The 21,012-nt window shown below is 42.9% G+C and overlaps 1 protein-coding gene across 1 annotated transcript; it reads right to left on the reverse strand.

Moving 5' to 3' along the window:
• Positions 1-1,746: 1,746 nt before the first annotated feature.
• Positions 1,747-21,012, reverse strand: LOC126354541 (trypsin delta-like). The gene is made up of 2 exons (XM_050004272.1): positions 20,593-21,012; positions 1,747-2,250 (listed from the first exon to the last, which is right to left on the reverse strand). The coding sequence occupies exons 1-2, from the start codon at positions 20,998-21,000 to the stop codon at positions 1,900-1,902; spliced, it is 759 nt and encodes a 252-aa protein (XP_049860229.1). The 5' UTR covers positions 21,001-21,012; the 3' UTR covers positions 1,747-1,899.

Here is a 21,012-nt window from a genome sequence, read left to right on the forward strand (position 1 = left end):
GAGGAGGTTTGTATGAAAGGAAGGGGAGGAGGACTTGATGAGGACTGAGTCCCTGTAGGGAATCAGTTGGGAGACGAGAGCACCAGGTAGATACTTTCGTATCTCCATGGCGGGGGTATGGACATCAAGGAACTTGGGGTCTGAGATTGAATGGCCAAAGGTGTGGAGGGGGGCTGGGTTATAGGTGGTAGGAGGAGGGGTGGTGTCCATGGAGACGACGGTGGGAGAGGGAGGAAGCAGTGACTTTTTGTGGGAAGAGGTGGGAGCAGAGTTGGCAATGATGCGCTTCTGGGTTTTTTGGGAGATTGGAGGCTGGGAGGAGGGGAGAGAGCTAGGAAGGAGAGGGAGGTGGCAGGTGGCAGATTCTGTAGGCCCAATGCAGGTGCTAGGAGATGTGGCTGGTTCAGTGGTAGAGAATGTGGCCTGGCCTGATGTGATGTGGGTGGTGGACACATGATGAAGTGACAGAGGGATAAGAGAGGGGAAGCCGACCAATTGAGGGGTGGCAGCAGGAGCAGCAGCAGAGGCATACATGAGGGTGAGGGCAGGAGTAGGAGCTGTTGTGGGTGTGGAACCTGGGGTATAAATGGGGGGGGGGGGGGGTAAACAGCACGGGAGGAGATGGGAAATGGGTGAGCGGGGGGAGGGGAGGCGAGATATAAGGAGGGAGGCCAGGGATGGCACTCCAGGAAGTGACAGTGGTAGTGGGGGAAGGGGAGGTGTAGACGACAATGGAGGTTGGGAGGTTCATGACTTATGGACGGTGATGGACAGTGACAATGGACGGGCAGCGACAATGGACGGCGGCGGACGGACAGCAGGCGGCGGCGATGATGGATGGCAGTGGACGGAGGGACGGCGAGCACTGGGCGGCGACGACAGCGGCGAGCCCAAATGGTGGAGGCGGCGAGGTCCGCGCGGCGGCTAACCGACAGACAGCAGGCAGCCAGGCAGACGGACGGACGTACGGCAACAGCGGCAGGCAGCGGTCAGCACTGGGCGGCGACGAGCAACAGGGGTGTGATGGCGGTCGGACGACAGTGGCTGGCAGGCAAGCAGGCAGACAGACGGGCAGATGGTAACAGCAACAGCAAGAGGCGCTTCGAAAACGTATATTACACCCTTAGGGTAGCCCAGGCAGTATAATCCGTCGACTTCGAATTGAGGGGACCCAACCCTCGAGCTGCACACAAACGCCCAAAAAGGGCCTCAAACGTTGTGTGATGTGGTTGGTGTCTATGAGTATACTTATTTTAGTATAAGCATGTTGCCTATGAACCACTTCCATGTACTTGACCATACACAAACACCATCTCAGCTTGTTCCCGACATGAATACCTGACCATTCTACTAATTACAAGTACGCTGCATCAATCACACAGCCTGCAACGCACAAGGAACATCCGATACATCGTCAGAGGAACTTTCATTCATCAGCACCATCTACTATCACGAAAATGCATTTCCAAATATATGTTTGTTTACAAGTGCTCTTTCCTTCATTTCCAGTCAGTAATCTGTCCCTGCAGTTTCTCAGTTTTATTAATGTTCACCCAGTATATTCTAACAGCTAATATAATGATATCAACAATTAAAATGGCACACACTCTATATATATATATATATATATATATATATATATATATATATATATATATATATATATATATACATATATTTTGTGTGTGTGAATAGAGAGCACCAGGAAGGAGGAGTTGGTCATGGGGATGTAATTATTTAGATAACTGTTGTCGTTTCCTTTTATTATTTGATGAAGCTTTAACAACATACTACAGTCGCTCTTTACACCATAAAGTACTTTCTTTGACAGTAATTTGAAAGCCAGGTGACCATGAAATAAGCAGTACAATTTGCCAGACAGACAATTTTGGCAATTTGCTAGACACCAGTCGCTGTGCTAATCCATGATCGGAGCGCAACGACACTGGCGTAGACCTCGGGGATTCCCTGGGCACAGTAGCCCATGGAGACGATGCCGTACTGTGTGGACCCGACAACCAGCGGTCCGCCGCTGTCCCCATTGCACGCACCTCTGCCATATTCACCGGCGCAGATCATGTTCTCCGTGATGCCGCCCAAGTAGTAGATATTGCAGTCACGACGTGCGACGATGACGGTGGTGACAGCTTGAAGCTGCTCAGGTAAGACCTGCGTATAATCCAATGCGCCCCACCCTGTGATGGTCACTGATGTGCCAGCGTCGATGTCTGCAGTTCCAAGACTGACTGTCTGTAAGGAATATGAATGTTAGTAGAATCATTTAAGTGAAGGCAGTGACAAAGAGAGCGAATAACACGATGCAGTAAATGATGAAACAGAAGGAATCATTGTTAATCGATTAAACGTAAAATAAAGACAAAACACAATTTTATACCACTTCTGTGGCACCTCAAGATGTGTGTTTTATTTCGGTTGTTCCAATGTGATACATGTACCTTTGTGAACTTACCATTTCTGAGAACGCCCGCTGTTACAGCGTGATTACCGATAAATACCACATTAATGCAATAAATGCTCGAAATGATATCTGTCAGCCTCAATGCATTTGGCAATATGTGTAACGACATTCCTCTCAACAGCGATTAGTTCACCTTCCATAATGTTCGCACATGCATTGACAGTGCGCTGAAGCATGTTGTCAGGCGTTGTCGGGGAATCACGATAGCAAATATCCTTCAACTTTCCCCACAGAAAGAATCTGGGGACGTCAGATCCGGTGAATGTGCGGGCCATGGTATGGTGCTTCGACGACCAATTCACCTGTCATGAAATATGCTATTCAATACCGCTTCAACTACACGCGAGCTATGTGCCGGACATCCATCATGCTGGAAGTACATCGCCATTCTGTCATGCAGTGAAACATCTTGCAGTAACATCGGTAGAACATTACGTACGAAATCAGCATACATTGCACCATTTAGATTGCCATCGACAAAATGGGGCCAATTATCCTTCCTCCCATAATGCCGCACCATACGTTAACCCGCCAGGGTCGCTGATGTTCCACTTGTCGCAACCATCGTGGATTTTCCGTTGCCACTATGACGGTTTACGTTATCGCTGTTGGCGAATGACGCTTCGTCGTTAAATAGAACGAGTGCCAAAAATTTGTTATCGTCCTGTAATTTGTCTTGTGCCCAGTGGCAGAACTGTGTACGACGTTGAAAGTCATTGCCTTGCAATTCCTGGTGCATAGAAATACGGTACGGGTGTAATCGATGTTGATGTAGCATTCTCAACAGCGACATTTTTGAGATTCCCGATTCTCGCGCTATTTGTCTGCTACTGATGTGCGGATTAGCCGCGACAGCAGCTAAAACATCTACTTGGGCATCATCATTTGTTGCAGATCGTGGTTGACGTTTCACATGTGGCTGAACACTTCCTGTTTCCGTAAATAACGTAACTATTCGGCGAACGGCTCGGACACTTGGATGAGTTCGTCCATAATACCGAACAGCATACATAGCACACGCTCGTTGGGCATTTTGATCACAATAGCTATACATCAACACGATATCGACCTTTTTTGCAACTGGTAAACGGTCCATTTTCACACGGGTAATGTATCACGAAGCAAATACCGTCCACACTGGCGGAATATTACGTGATACCACGTACTTACACGTTTGTGACTATTACAGCGCCATCTGTCACAAAGCGAAAAACGTGGTCCAACTAAAACATTCATATTTCTTTACGTACTACACGAATGTGTAATAAAAATGGGGGTTCCTATTTAAAAAAAACGCAGTTGATATCCGTTTGACCTATGGGAGCGCCACTAGCGGGCCAACCTTAGCGCCAAAATGGGGGTTCATATTTAAAAAAACGCAGTTGATATCCGTTTGACCTATGGGAGCGCCATCTAGCGGGCCAACCATAGCGCCATCTGGTTTCCCCCTTCAAGCTAGACGAGTTTCGTTCTTTGTAGTTTTTTCGTTTGAAGCTTATTTCGTGAGATATTTGGCCCGGTCACTATATCAATGGACCACCCTGTATGTGTGTGTGTGTGTGTGTGTGTGTGTGTGTGTGTGTGTGTTTAAAATGATTGTGATATCTCGCAGTGTTTGGGAGTTAATGATTCACCGCACTTATTATTAGTATATAGAATTCATTTGATAGTGTGCCCCATGCCACACTTATTATTAACGGCTTATGGCGGAAAACTGGTTTAGCTTTAAAATAACCTTAATTCAAATCTAAATACAGACAAGGAAAATAAACGAGTCATAGGAAGTTACGACAACATGGCAATTATATTTATTTCAATTAAGGAATATTTTTTCTTTATGGAGTAAGTCTGTTGGAAAATTACACGACGTTGTTTCGTTGTACTGTTAATTTTCGATGTAACAACGACACTAATTTGTCTTCAGTGCATGCCAAATAGCCACTAACCTCTCGCCATTTCGAACCACTACTGTACATAGTAGCCGGCCATTGTGGCTGAGCAGTTCTAGGCGCTTCAGTCCGGAACCGCACTGCTGCTACGGTCGCAGGTTCGAATCCTGCCTCGGGCTTGGATGTGTGTGTTGTCCTTAGGTTAGTTAGGTTTAAGTAGTTCTAAGTCTAGGGGACTGATGACCTCAGATGTTAAGTCCCATAGTGCTCAGAGCCATTTGAACCATTTTTGTTCATAATAGTGAAACAGTCGTTATCAAGCAAAGTACCTAACAATGACATCTAGAGTGCTTTTTCTCCTAAAAGTCGTCAAACATGTTAGGTGATCTACTCTAACGTCGTCTTAAAATACTGATATATGCCATACTGATTTATAAATCATAATTCTTTATTCGTATCTCTATCAAAGACCTTCAATGCGCAAAAATGCTTCTTTAAATGGTGCTGCACAGCGAACGAACAACAGAATTGTATGCAAATACTTACAGCAAATATTCTAGCCTTGTAGTACCATGAAAATGTGGTAGAGTGCGTCTTCTCAGCCTCAGCAACGAGGCTAGGGATACGATTGGTACAAAATATTCGGCAACCAGCATAATTACTGGATGGTGGACAGCACCGAGAGTCTTCATGTATAAGGACTGACTGGCCAGACAGTTCTATCTGCTCCATGTGGTTTATTGTTAACTCGCCGTAAAATAATAACTGCTTTCGAAGTTTTGATTTCAGACTGCTCTGCACTGGTTAATGTAGGCTACATGGAACACGATAAGTCACTTACATTGTTAACACTTTTCCTCTGTAGGATAAGGTCACAGCTTGTTTATTCAAATGTCTTGTACGTTATCCCCTTACATACTACCCCTAGACCACACACTCCGACATAAAAAAATTCTTCTCTAAGGAAATGAAAGCTGAAAATGACGCTCACTTTCTAGTAACACGATTAAAACTTAAATAAATGAATTACGTACCAAATGGTTCAAATGGCTCTGAGCACTATGGGACTTAACATCTATGGTCATCAGTCCCCTAGAACTTAGAATTACTGAAACCTAACTAATCTAAGGACAGCACACAACACCCAGCCATCACTAAGCAGAGAAAATCCCTAACCACGCCGAGAATCGAACCCGCGAACCCGAGCGCGTGGAGCGAGAAAGCTACCGCACGACCGCGGGCAACTATGTACCACTTTTTAAGAAACGTGTACTAATTTGCTTAAAGACCTATAAATGAATTTAATGAAATGCAGATGTTCAGTATTTCTGTATAAAAACGAAGTTATCCCTTGCATTCTCATTAAGCTGCTTCTGAAAACTGTAATACTTTTTTTCCCCTCAAATGAAGCCGTCCACTTATACTGCAGAGTCTCAACACGCGACGAATTAACTTTCAAAACACGTAGCAGTCGTAAACCAAACAAGAAGGGGCGCTGCTGAAATAGGACAGGCGTGATAAAAAAATTCAGAACTTAAGAACCAGAACTGACCGTTGCCTGATAACAAGAAGAGGGAAACATGGAAGTGGAAACTGTTGTTGTTGTTGTGGTCTTCAGTCCTGAGACTGATTTGATGCAGCTCTCCATTCTAATCTATCCTGTGCAAGCCCCTTCATCTCCCAGTACCTATTGCAACCTACATCCTTCTGAATCTGCTTAGTGTATTCATCTCTTGGTCTCCCTCTACGATTTTTACCCTCCACGCTGCCCTCCAATGCTAAATTTGTGATCCCTTGATGTCCCAGAACATGTCCTACCAGCCGATCCCTTCTTCTAGTCAAGTTGTGCCACAAACTTCTCTTCTCCCAATCCTATTCAATACCTCCTCATTAGTTATGTGATCTACCCACCTAATCTTCAACATTCTTCTGTATCACCATATTTCGAAAGCTTCTATTCTCTTCTTGTCCAAACTATTTATTGTCCATGTTTCACTTCCATACATGGCTACACTCCAAACAAATACTTTCAGAAAAAACTTCCTGACACTTAAATCTATACTCGATGTTAACATATTTCCCTTCCTCAGAAACGCTTTCCTTGCCATTGCCAGTCTACATTTTATATCCTCTCCACTTCGACTATCATCAGTTATTTTGCTCCGCAAATAGCAAAACTCCTTTACTACTTTAAGTGACTCATTTCCTAATCTAATTCCCTCAGCATCATCCGACTTAATTCGACTACATTCCATTATCCTCGTTTTGCTTTTGTTGATGTTCATCCTATATCCTCCCTTCAAGACTCTGTCCATTCCGTTCAACTGCTCTTCCAAGTCCTTTGCTGTCGCTGACAGAATTACAATGTCATCGGCGAACCTAAAAGTTTTTATTTCTTCTCCCTGGATTTTAATACCTATTCCAAATTTTCTTTTGTTTCTTTTACTTCTTGCTCAATATACAGATTAAATAACATCGGGGAGAGGCTACAACTCTGTCTCACTCCCTTCCCAACCACCAGTTATAAGAATCGAAGGGAAGTGGAATCTAAGGGATTCGAAACTTGTATGGGCTTGGTCAACTCAGTACATTTATTGATGGTACTGGTACCTAAGCATCGTGCACCAGTGGGAATCCAAGAGAACCAGGAATCGTTACGAACATGAAAGCACTAACACGAAATATTTTTATTCAATTTCAGAGGAGTTTTTCGATTGGAAGCAAGTGCTATCAAGAAACTAGTATTGTGACTGAAGCAACACATTTAGTCATATGTATGTTCGACTTTTGTAGGATGAGGAAATGACATTCAGACCCTTGTTACTTTGAAGAGCCATGTAATGCTGAATATAAAATTGCGCAAGTACAATCACTGAAGTTTGATAGAGGAAAACTGGTGGTTTAGCGGTAAAGATTAGAGTAACCCTCCAATAAGAGTGCAACATCGGCATCTAGTGAAGCTGTAATAACAGACTTAGTAATGTAGGATATCGATTCAAAGACGAAATTTTTGATTTTTAGCCCATTGTTCGATCCAAGCCCACAGCTGTTGGTTATAAACTAAGCTCATAACTCTCATATTTTGGCGCGCTTTTAGAAGCGACAAGCGGAATGTCTACATACTTCTCTGGAATCACTTTCGATATGGGTTACTATATAACAGTAGAAGTCATGAACGACATTTGATAAGTCCAGGGTGTTATTGATAACAAAATCACATTTGTTCTTCTATTACAGCAAACACTCCTAGGCTTGTAGTAGAGCTAGAACAACACAACGACCCTCCCTTGCTGAGTCAAATGTCTAATCCTCGCTGGCGCAAGTTACTGTACACTTTCTCCTGACGCCCAACTGTTGTAGTACTTCGCCGATGACGAACGTAAGGAACAATATAATTTGGCAGAAGGACCACCAGTGTTCCCAAGAGACCAGGACAAATAATCCAGTCAGCCTGATAGCAGCACATATGAAACACAGTGAATGACACTCTAATTTAATGCTGTGACATAAACAAGATGTTATTACAGCCTTCATTGTATCATAAAGTAACTATTTTTGTAGACGGGTCAAAGAAATTAGAATTTTATTTTATTTGGAGCAGAGGAACGCCAAATAATAAGGTTCCGACACGTAAAATATCTAAATCAATGACAATTCGAAAGCTGCGCTGAAAAACTTCGGACTTCCTTTTCCAGTTATTGTATCACGCCCATATGCGCTCAGAAGATGGAATATAAGGGTTTGTGAAAATTCCTAGAAGACTGGAAACGTAACTGAACGACTGAGAGGTCCGTCCACGTACTACATAAAATTACGAGGCTTTTAGTTTTATGGAGCCGACGGCTTGTCATGCCGAATTCTCCGATTTAAATTTTCACTCCTAGACGCTGGAGTTCGAATACGAAATGTATACGACTCGTCAGTGCCACCCTTCTCCCAACTAATAAAGAACAAAAATTCTATAAAAGAGGATCATAGATTTCAGGGCAAGATGAGAGCGTCAAATGTGGCATGTTTTCCTTTCATATATTACCTGAATAATAGAACTGGTAATGAACAGACAGCAGCCCCAAGTTCAGAGACAGCGTTTATATTTCTTCCAGCTTACAGTATTGCAACTGGGCACAGGAGAATATGAAGCTGTACCGAAAACATGGACCCGCTGCTAATAAGGAAGCTTTCGTTTCACTTGCATAAAAAAAATTACGAAACTTTACGATGTTTAGATACAGCTGAATGGTGTGACAATACACACCGCAAGGAAGTTAATGCCAGGTGTACATCAGTTGCTGAGTAACCGTGCCATATCGATATTTGATGCCATTATCTGGCCTTCAAGATTACCATTTCTATCTGCATCTGGGACTACCTTATAATTTGATTCCACATGACGCGGCTCAGTACACAAAGTGAATTGTGGTAATGGAGTTAGAATTAAAATCGTTGTTTGTAAGCTACAATAACAGAAAATATCGCAACATCAAAAATAATTAATGCCCGAGCAATGAAATTTCGAGAATACATTTTTCTAGATGACATATTTAAGTGATTAACATCGAAAATTCACGGGTTAGTGTAAGCGCGAGATAAGCCCTCGTAAATGTCAAATTCTGGTGTATCAACGATCGGTGTAACTGCCAGAATCTTGAATGTAAGCGTACAGACGTGCGTGCATTGCGTTATACAGTTGCTAGACGTCACTTTATATGATAGAGTTCCATGACTGTTGCACTGGGTTGGTCGGTATAGGTACAGTTGATGCCGCTTATGGATGACGCTGGAGTTGAGGTTCGATGATGTACCATACTCGTACGTGCTCGATTGGAGACAGATCTGATGATCAAGAAGGCCAAGGAAATATGCCGACACTCTGTAGAGCATGTTGGGTTACAGCAACGGTATGTGGGCGAGAGCTATCGTGTTGGAAAACACCCCCTGGAAAGCTGTTCGTGAATAACAAAAGAACAGGTCGAGTCACCAAACTGCGGTACAAACATGGTGTTTGGGCTAACCACGAGAACACTCGTGCTGTCGTACGAAATCGCGCCACAGACCGTAACTTCAGTTGTAGATTCAGTGAGTCTGGCATGCAAATAGGTTGAGTGCAGACACTTAACTAGCCTCCTTCTAATCAACACACGGCCATAACTGGCACCGAGGCAGAAGCAGCTTTCATCGGGAAACACAGGAGACCTCGTTTGACACCAATGAAGTCGCAAATGGCGGCAGTTTGGAGTAGGCGGAATGCACGACGCAGGGCATCTGGCCCGGAGGTGTCATTGAAGTAAACAATTTGTAACAGTTTTCTTACGCTACGGTGGTGTCAAGAGCTGCTCAAATTGCTGCTGCAAATGCAGTATGATTGACCAGAGCCACAACCCCGAACGCGGTGGTCTTCCCACCCAGTAGTGGCACGTGGCCGTCCGGAGCCCGGTCTTCTTGCGACCGTACCTTCCCGTGAACTACAGTGTCTACATGCCTGTCAAGTCTTTCTGCAACATCGCAGAAGGAACATCCAGCTTCTCGAAGCCCAATTACAAGACAGTGTTCAAACTCAGTGAGGTGTTGATAAAGGCGTCTTTGTCACCTTAAAAGCATTGCTGATTAACATCAACTCAGCACGGGAAATTTGGAAATCTGGGCTAAGTTCCTATGGAGCCAAACTGCTGAGGTCATCGGTCGCTAGGCTTACACACTACTTAATCTAACTTGAACTAACTTACACTAAAGGCAACACACACACACACACCCGAGGGAGGACTCGAACCTCCGTGGTGGGGGGCGGAACTGAACCGTGACGAGGGGCCTCTGACCGGGCAGCTACACCGCGCCATCTCAGCACGTCCAGTCTCAAGGGTAAGTAATGCTCACCCCTGTTAAAGCATGTATTTGAAGCAAACCCGATTTTCATCTCCATAACGGCATCCTTCAGATGCAGAAACACGGTTACTAACTTTCGATGATTTCGCACAACTCATTCTTGGTGTAGCGATTTTTTTCTGTCATTGTAGTATGTCTGAAAGATAAATGGGGAAGTTCAACACTGGGAAAAACTCATAAGAGGGTGGTATTTACATCAAATAATTTTCAAATAATAATAATTTGTGTAACCAAAAAATATTTATATGCCCAGAATGTTAGAGAATAATGTATTTAAGACATATAAGGTGAATTTTTGTTTTTGAAATAATTTATTTTTTAAAAATAGTTCTGTGACTCTGAGGTCACAGTGGGCAGTTACATTTTTTCTTCAGTCTTGTACAAATAATTTAGTATTTTTAATTCGAGACAAGAATGGAGGTGCATGTTATGGTAAAATTGGAAGTAAGTAAAGAATAATGAGATAACAATTAATTACAGATAAAAACATATGCAATACAATAATTAAAAAAATAAAAACGTAAAAATTGATTTTAATGTCGACAATTTTCTGCTTATTTTTAGTTTCTGACATGAACTACTGAGTATGAAAATCAAATAAACAGTTAGAATTTGGTGTGAAGCAAAGATGCACTTTACTTTTTGTGCAAAACACTTTTGGTGCACCATTACATCCAGGTTTTTTGCAACGACCTCTTTCTTCTGAAAATTGAGGCCAGTGGCCAATTCCATCCTTCCTCACTTCGTTTTCAGGCAGTGGTGCTGCTGACCCAGTCTTCTTCTTCAACTGAATTACAGTTTCCATTGACGAACTACTAGGTCTTCCCCTTTTTTACTGTCCATCCTTTTTCTGTTTGCAAAGACAAGCAGCAACAGTAGCTTTGAAGTCCAATAGGCTGAGCTGATCTAGTTTTTTCACGTTACACTCTGTACAATCTCTTCTGTATAGTAGCCAAGCATTGACTACAGTCAGATCAAGCAAGTGAAATACAATTCTCAAATACCATTTCTTCGACCGGATCTTGATGCGACACAATGCTATCAGTGAGTCCCACAGATCAACACCACCCATGCACTGATTGTAATAGTGAACAACACTGGGGCGTTCAACATTTATTTTTTCTTTCTTTGTATGGTCCCATCTCTCCACTATTGATGTTGGATGAGCACCAGCAAAAGTACTGAGCAAATGAACAGGCTTGTTATCATACCATTTTACTGCACTCAAAGTAATGCCATCAATTTTAGATAAATGTTCCTCATAACTCCCTCGACCCTTCTTTTTCATGACTTTGTCAGAAGTGAACATACAGCCTTTGAGCCGATTAGGTCTCACAGTTCCTAAAGACAGAATATCCATCTTTTCTAGTTCAACTTCTAACCGAACTCCTGTGAACCAATTATCAAAATACAGTATGTGAAACATGTGCCTAGGTATTACAGAAGCCAATCTGAGAACAAAATTTCCACTCACATCTACATCAGGTAAGGTTGGGTCATGTTTCACGTTCCCTGAATATATCTCTAAATTATGTGCAATTCCATGTGAATCACACAAGACAAATGCTTTGTAACCCCATTTTTTAGGTTTAGTTTTGACATAATTCTTCAAGGTGTGTCTTCCCTTGAAAGGAATCATTTGTTCATCCACTGACAATTTTTCACTCATGGGAATTCTTCGAAAATTTTCAACCAATGACTCTAGAAAGGGTCTGATCTTGTACAATGTGTCAGCTTGATCTATAGTTACGTTATCATTGCAATGGAGTCCTAATTTTAGCTGCTCCCACCTATTGGGGCTCATTACATCAGCAACAGCTGGAATCCGAGTATTAGTTTTTCAATACATACGAGACGATGGAAGTCCATAAATGGACATGTACATAGAACAACCAAAAAATTTTTCAATCTCATTTTTATCAGTGTTTATTTGTTTATAAATGTCTTTCTGTATTGGACATAAGTTGGTTTGATCTACAGCATTTTCCACAATGTTATCGTCTAACAACTGCTAAAATAGGTCATAGGTAGATAAGGTTCTTCCGGTGCACAAGGGAGACAACACCTCCATGGTTGAACAGGACGAATAATACGATTGCTAGAACGTCTCCAATCGTAATTGACTTGAAATTCATCACTAACATTCTCGTTATCACTTTCGTTATTCACAAGTACAGCATTATCACTCTCGCCTATAATTATGTCACCTTGAGGCTTTTCTACTATCTCAATATCATCGTCACTATCTGAATCTAAGACAGAATCTTCTGATTCATACCCAGGAATAGTTCTAACTTCATATTCTTCACCTTTCTTACGTTTTCCGTAAAACTTATTGGGCTCCATGACTCTGTAACAAAGTGAGGTTGTGATTCCATAATTGCCCAACGTGACTTCAGAGAAACGGACCCAAATTCGCTCATAGCACATGCGATATTTATAGTTACATGAAATGCAGCGTTTATAATGAAGAATGATACTTACATTTCTAACTAAGTATTTTTGTTTCTTGAAAAATGACAATAGCATCGCTGTAAATAATAGCTAAACTTGCACCAGCACAGGAAGATGACAAATGACTTTCAATGCTATCAACCAAAGATAATATTATTCTGGTGCCAGTGCAAACAACCTAAATATAAACCAGTCATATTGTAACACTCAAGTCACACTGGTCAAGAAAGAAATAACGATCCTAATGCGAAATATAACGATAAAATTTGACGTGACTTCAGAGTCACGGTGGGCAGTAGAGGGATAACTTCTTCTTAAAAGACTTTCCAGAAGGGTTCCATTCCTGGTTCCTTTCCATTCTGTTTTGGCCAACTATTGACCACGTAATGATTTCAGATAATTTCAGTTTCTCCTCATACGCACTTTTCTTTTTCTTCAATATTGTCTCATCTTTACATTACTTCTCTTTTCTTCTTTCTTCTGGCCACTTCACACTCTTTCTCTCACACTTTCTGCTGTTTCTTCAGCTTGTATGTTGTGGATTTCTAAATCTTTTTTAACTTCTCGGATCCAACTTCGATTAATTTCTTTTCACAAGATACTCAGAGATCTTTTTTTCAGCCTGTTGTTATTCACTCTGTATAAATGTCCCAAAACATCAGCCTTCTTTTTGTTATTGGATTGTTTTGTTTAGTATAACAAAATGTTCCTTCTCCTGTGACCTAATGGCTATGTAATTCCAGAGCTAAATTACTCTACACTATGCGCAATATTATTACTCTCATGTGGGACAAATGATTCTTTTAGAGCGCAAAACATTTTTGCAGGGGTGTATTTCCAAGTATTTTTTTCGGAAATAAGCACAGTTAAGAGTCAGGAAAGGACTTTTTTTTAAAAAAAAAGAGTAAATACCCTTTCCAAATAAGTCTTGGTTGAAGCTGCAAGGCAAGAAATGTTGCAGTCTCGTAATACGTATTGCAAATAGTAAGCTCATGAAGGAAATCAGTGAAGTATACAGAAGTAATAGATTTACTGTTCCATGTAGAAAAAAGAATTGAAAGTCAGCCTAAGGGAGTTACTGTATATCGGCGGCTTGAAAGGTGTGTAAACAAGAACGCGCAATCAGCCGGAGAGCACTTTGCAGTGTTGCCTGTGTGCTCTCTGCCTCACACTACACACTACATTTATTGAGTATCCCAGTAACTGGCAGCACAGGCTTGTAGGACATATTGCGCCACAAACTCTAATTCCAAAAATTTATAATTAAACTTTCGCTACTTGAGAGGGCCTCCATGAAAAACAATGAAACTTGTGGAAACATTTGTAAGGTATGCGGAAGAGAAATAACAAATAAACCATCGAAATAAACACGTTTTAATTTAAACATGAGAGGGTAACATTTGTTAATTGTGTACCACGTTTGCGTTCCACCTTACAAACGTTGTTCAGTGTGACTACTATCTGCACCCACAATAGCCAGGAACAGCACCACAGATTGCTTTATACTACTGCCTGAGACATCTCAGGTGGGATGTTGGGCAGTGGAACGTACAGTTGCCGTGACACAGCTCATGCAGAGCTTGAAGATCTCACATTGGGTTCTGCATTCTCAGCTACGGAAGCAGTAACTTCTTCAGCAATTTGTGGCGCAGTTGGCCATCAGCCTCTCCATCACAGCAACTCTCAAATGAGCACTTTATTTGGACTTCAACCATGGCGCTGGAAGAGGACCTTTTTATTCTTTTACACTCGCGAATAGCACCAGCGCTATTGCTGTTGTTTTGATAAAACAACGAGTACAGCCCTGCTCAGCTTCTCCAGACCCATGTTGATCGTCTGCAACTGTAATGCATGTTATGCTTGTTTTTCAACCCTACGTGCCGTTCCAGTACCAACGCCTATTGGAAGTCACGACATTAACAGCACTAACAAGATAAATCCTGGAGCGCACAGTCTGAACGCTATTCTTACATAGTTGCGTATCCTTAATTATTACGACCTCGTATATTCGGAAAACTTTCCCTGTTTCTTTTTATATTAATACTTGGCGTGTTTTCATTATGCCAGCCATAATAACCTGTACAGTGGAGAAGTATCTTCACGGTAATTTAAACTAAGAAGAAAATCAATGCAAAATGTTGCACGCGTACAATGAAGCACACGCTATAGTCAGAAGTGGCGAAATTACGCTGCCGGCTGGACCGTCATGTGTTACGTTCATTCATACATTGCCCCATCATGCACAGCAGCGCACGCCAATCACCTTCCACAGCCTGATAAAGTGACCTTTCTAGTCAAAATCGACTGCTCGTTGTGTGTGCGTGTCTCTTGCTTGCGTCCTAAATCAGCCGGCAACCGCATCACGAGTGGGTCAGTGACAACTGACTGCCGAGTGTGAAGTACTAAAATCATGAGTGTGCTCGAGACTGCAGGTGCAGAAAGAAGAGACTGGGGCGTCGACAGTTCACTACGTTTACACGGGACACATCTTCCGAAAGACGAAAAACGAATTTCGCTGTTGTGTTTACTAGTTAAGGGCTGAAGCGGATTTGCTGGTTCAGTTAAATATGGCATCTGGAAAAGAGCTGTTCCCATTTCTGGTTTAGTAAGCACAATGGCTATTTCTCTTCACTTGAATATTAAAGGTAGACAGTTTCATGCTCAGTCTAATAATTTTGCTTCTCCTTTATTCCACAGTAAGTCACCCTGTCCATATTAGTCGAATATTCTGAAAAGAAGGCGTAACCTGATAATCCGAGCATGTTTCAAAAATGTTTGTGCGTTTACATGGTAGCGAAAATCGATTGTGAAAGTCAAAAACCTGCAGATAGGGACGGATTTCCAGAATAGATTTTGGAGTGTTTACATGATCAACCAGAAAAAGGTATTGTGAAATCGGTTTATGATGAGCAGTTTTGTGAGTGCCAAGTAGTAAACATAGTGGGAAGTTCACCTATCCACGTTGAGCTCACTTCTATTGTAGTAATGGATTCTGTGCTTTTGTGTCTTCTTAATCTGCATTTTATTGTTTGCTTTGTTTTCTTGGCACAATGCATGGGTTGCACGTGGATTGGTATTTTTGCTACAGCGTTTTCCACAAAAGCGAAAAAATATCTGAAAGGAATAAGGTATATGCGTTTCACAATACCTGGAAAAATAAAAAGCTTACACTATGCACTAATAAGAACGTAAAAATATAAAAAAAGTTTTAGCAGTGATTGTTTTAACGGTGAAAAGGTCGATTATATTTAATGGAACAAATAATTTTCTGTGTTGTATGTCATTTAGGAACAAGACAAGATACAAAGAAAAAAAACAAAAAAGGGCTATTTACTGTCATCTGGATATTGTTTGATGTGTTTTTGAAGACATATTTTTCGAGCAAATAAGTATAGATGTTTTGAAATGTCTGGACAACTCTTTTCCCATTCTTTCAGTACTCAGGAGGTGGAAAATGTACCACAAGATCTTTGCTAAGAGCATCCACCATATATTTTGCTTTGATCAACGAACACTATTATTTTTCCTCGTGCCTGCAGTCTGACGTTACATTTCGATTTATGTTTGTAAAAAGGATGGTCCCTCTGCAAATCGGCTTAAACGAATAGAAAAGTGCTAATTTTGAAATGGATAGTGTATATCAGTTTGATAGAATTGTGCTGCACAGATTGTAGTTCAACAAACTCCGCGCTGGGCGCGCTTGAGAATTAACGTATTTGCGGCAACGAAAGAAAGTAACTGCGAAAATGCACCTGTGTAGACGATGTTACTCTTTGCTGATACAGCATCTTTGACACTGGATTAGCATTACTTTTTACTATGGCTGGAGACACTGGAATAGAAAGACGTGGATAGAAAGACGTGGATCTAATTTTACTGTTGCACGGCAATCACTACGAAATTCGTTAGAGAATTAAGTTTATTTATCTAGGAATAGAAATACGAAAGCTGTTGTTTCGCTAAAGAGTATCATCTTTTGTTTCGCTAAAGAGTATCATCGTATAAATAAATATTTATTCAGAGGCGAGCAATTTCATTATTTTAACAACTCTGGAAATCCGTGCTTCAAGTTTACAAATACGCAAGATTAGACGTTCGTCTCCACGAGTTTGTAAGTATTAGTTCGAGCCTTAGACTGTCTGGTCGCGCCGCAATAGGTCATCTATGACTGGAACTGTGATTTTCTAATACTTTCTCCCTCCAAAACTATGACAGCTACATTCTCGCATCCAACAAGTGTGGGTAGTCAAGCATCTCCAACGTGGCAAATAATCTCTTCAGGAGAGCGACGTGCAGCATCAACAGTGCGGAAGCTACAGTTTCGTAATGATACCATTTGATCGTTACAGAGACAGTACGAACCTCCTACCATAAAAGTAAACTTATTAAACACAGGTATAGCTGGACACTCCTGAAAGCTTAGAAAATGGTTCAAATGGCTCTGAGCACTATGGGACTTAACATCCGAGGTCATCAGTTCCCTAGAACTGAGAACTACTTAAACCTAACTAACCTAAGGACATCACACACATCCATTCATGCCAGAGGCAGGATTAGAAACTGCGACCGTAGCAGTCGCGCGGTTCCGGACTGAGCGCCTAGAACTTCTCGGCCCTGAAAGCTTAGATCCATTTCAATGCACTCTCAGTTAAGGGGAAACACTTCTTTGAGAAGCACATTAACATCTAACTTAACACTCAAGTAACCCTCATTCTAACTTTAATATTTCAGGTTTAATATTTACTGGAGTAAATCGCAATTTAAATTCCTCTCCCTTTATTTTTCTTTCACCATACAGGTACCAAATTGCGCAACAGATAAGTCTCAGTATACTCGCAACTGTTGTCGGTAACGCGTAATTCAAACAGCCAAGCAACTCTGAAATCTCCGTCAGCCCCTGAAACGAGATCAAAGATCGTTGCAGAATGTCACGAAGCCCTTGTGAGGCTATGGGAAAGCAACAGGGTGATCTACTGGTCACATAATAGTAATGAACAATCTGATAGGCTGTCTAGGACAGGAATGACAACTTCATTTGTTTGACCGGAAACTGTCAGATCCATCACTAGGCCGATGGCATCATGAACAAAACTACGTAGATGGATTAGGACGCAGCACGCAGAATACTGGACTTAGATCCAAAAACAGACACATGATAAGCTAATGATGCCGTAGCTATGTTTCAAATGGTTCAAATGGATTTGAACACAATGGGACTTAACATGTGAGGTCATCAGTCCCCTATAACTTAGAACTACGTAAACCTAACTAACCTACGGACATGACACACATCCATGCCCCAGACAGGATTCGAACTTGCGACCGTAGCGATAGCGCGGTTCCAGACTGAAGCGCCTAAAACCACTCAGCCACACCGGCCGGGTGGTAGCCATGTTTCAAGAGAATTTCTGTAATCCTGGATTTGAACAAGAGGTTGATTGAGCACATGGTAGAACTGATGACTCGCCATGGAAGTTTTAAAAAAACACCTACACACGATGGGTATAGAGAAAGAAGTCCATAGCACAGGCTATGCGGTGAGGAGGATGAAGTCGCACCACGGCGTTGGAGGTCAAAACACAGTATTTTCGGGTCATTAATTCTTCAAGAAGAAATAGCGTCTAACAAAGAACAAGTAAAAGACATCTTGGGTTGTCGGGTGTTCTGCCGGATATCAGCGTCGTACTTGCACGATATTTCGGCCACGTAGCTCTTAACCTTACGTACACAACAGCCAAGTACTTGAAAGGTCTCCTGTCTCCGTATGTGGGGAAATGTATTCACCACTTCCGCAACTCAGAAGATTTCCTGCAACGCCTCAAGCAACTGCACATCACAGATTCGGACATCATGGTTAGTTTTGATGTGGTATCGCTGTTCACCAGGGTCCCACTGAGGGACTCACTATAACTGATTGCAGAGAAATTTGACGGTGCTCTGTTGGACCTGTTCAGTCATACACTGACATCCACGTATTTCCTGTACAGAAACCAATATTATGAGCAAACTGAAGGTGTAGCTATGGGCAGCCCACTGTCCCCTGTGGTTGCCAACATGTTTATGGAGAGTTTTGAGAAGAGGGCATTGGAGACAGCCACATTTAAACCCACATGCTTCTTTAGGTATGTGGATGACACCTTCGTGATCTGGCCACATGGGATGGACAGGCTCATTGAGTTTCTTGAACATCTTAACTCATGCTACCCTAATATCAAGTTCACCATGGAACTGGAGAAGAATGGCCAGCTGCCATTTCTGGATGTTCTAGTCCAGAGGAAAGCAGATGTATCAATTGGTCACAGTGTGTACCGAAAACCAACACACACGCCAGCAGCTGTCACCACCATGCACAGAAGAATGGGGTTTTGAAGACTTTGGTCCACAGAGCACGTGCCCTGTCAGACCAAGAGAATCTACCTACAGAGATAGAACGTCTCAAAACAGTTTTCTCCAAGAATGGATACACGGACAGACAAATTGGAAGGGCACTCCAACCAGCCACTAAACCACAGGTTCCTGAAGAAGACTAAGATGAAGCAAAGAAGGTGGCATATCTGCCCTATGCTGGCTCTATTTCTGCCAGAATCAGTAGGATCCTCCATAAACACAATATAAAGTGTGTTTTCTGTCCATCCAACAAGATCGGGGGACTGCTGGGAAGTGTCAAAGACGACATGGGGTTACGAAAACCAGGGCTTTACTATATACCTTGTCGATGTGGCATGTCCTACATTGGCCAGACGACAAGAACTGTGGAGATCAGGTGCAAAGAACATCAGAGGCACACTAGATTAAGACAGGTGACTAAGTCAGCCATAGCTGAAGACTGTCTAGAACTAGATCATGCCATGAAGTATGAGGATACCAAGATTCTAGCACAAACACTCAGATTTTGGGACAGTGTTATAAGAGAATCGATAGAAATAAAAATGGCTGGCGATCTTATGAATCGTGACACAGGGTACCAGCTAAGCAGAGCCTGGGATCCGGCTCTGGAATTGTTAAAGGAGCAACGGGGCCAGCTGCAACACTACACAAACAGAAGAACCAGAGACATGGAGATGGAAAACGAGCCCCTATCGGACTACCGGGCGCACCAGACCGAAGATGGAACACCCAGAAGTGGGACTGGTGGGCGCGGACCGCAGAGGGAACATCCAGAGCGCTCCAACAGGTCGTGGCGAGCGGGCGCGGACCGCAGGCGGAACGCTTGGTACCCCAGATGAAACCCCCAGGAGCGGGTTTGGTGGGCGCGGTCCGCAGAGGGAACACCTAGAACCGCAGCGGACGGAAAACGGAGCAGCAACGCTCCAGCAGGTCGCAGGGAATGGGCGGACCACAGAGGAAGGGCCTGCAGCCGTTGGTGGAGGGGGAAGGCCATAGGCATAAATACTGGACCAGGTCCAATCGAGGAGGAGTCTCAGGTCGCACCTGATGAAGGTTACGAGCTACGTGACCGAAATATCGTGCAAGTACGACGCTGATATCCGGCAGAACAACCGACAACCCAAGATGTCATTAGATCGTTGGGAAAGCCTGAAGAGTTACAACAAGTAAAAGGCCTCCTACTACTCTTCAAAGTTTCTAGTTGGCCTTACTAGATTTACAGAGACTGAAACCCGGCAATAAACTCAGTTTCTATGCGGGCAACAGTGAGCAAAGACCATTGTCGGTTTGTTTCCCTGTGTAAATGAATCAGTCAATTGCGACTTGTAAACGAAATTGTATAATCGTGACAGGTGAGACTCAGAACAGGAACAAAACGCCAGGGGCGCTGAAATACACTCACTTACCACGAGTGGTCCAATGAGACAAGAATGCCGATCGTGTAAAAGAGGTTTTACATGTACACCGCTGTAAATTATGACTATGACTAACTGTAGGTCGTACCTGGACGTTGCCATCAAAGGAGAATGAGCCCGAGATAGAGACGACGGCGACGTCGTAATCTCCAGTGAAATAGCTGAAATCTTCGTGCATTTGGATGTCAGCAGTCTGGTACACCGAGCCACCGCTCTCGCGTATAGAGGTACCTGCCCTCACGGAGAACTCTGATGCGCGGCTGCCGTAGAAGCAGTGTGCTGCGGACAGCACCCAGGTGCTGCTGATGATGGAGCCGCCGCAGTAGTGGCCGCCCATCAGTTGGATCGAGACCTGCCACGGGTACTGCGAGATGTCCACCGGCTCTCCCCCCACTATTCGGCCGCCGAGGCGTGTCCAGAGACCACGAGGTCTCGCGGGCGGCGCAGCGCTGCAGACCGCACACAACAGCAGCAGGACCACGGCGGACTTCGACATCTCTGTGACTGG

The sequence above is a fragment of the Schistocerca gregaria genome, chromosome 3, assembly GCF_023897955.1.
Source record: "Schistocerca gregaria isolate iqSchGreg1 chromosome 3, iqSchGreg1.2, whole genome shotgun sequence".
Taxonomy (NCBI): Eukaryota; Metazoa; Arthropoda; class Insecta; order Orthoptera; family Acrididae; genus Schistocerca; species Schistocerca gregaria.

Bases quoted from the DNA above. Each gene is read 5' to 3' on its own strand.
- LOC126354541 (XM_050004272.1), bottom strand. From the start codon at position 21,000: ATGTCGAAGTCCGCCGTGGTCCTGCTGCTGTTGTGTGCGGTCTGCAGC. The intron at 2,251-20,592 runs GTACGACCTACA...TATTCCTTACAG, and splicing joins CCTTTGATGGCAACGTCCAG to ACAGTCAGTCTTGGAACTGC.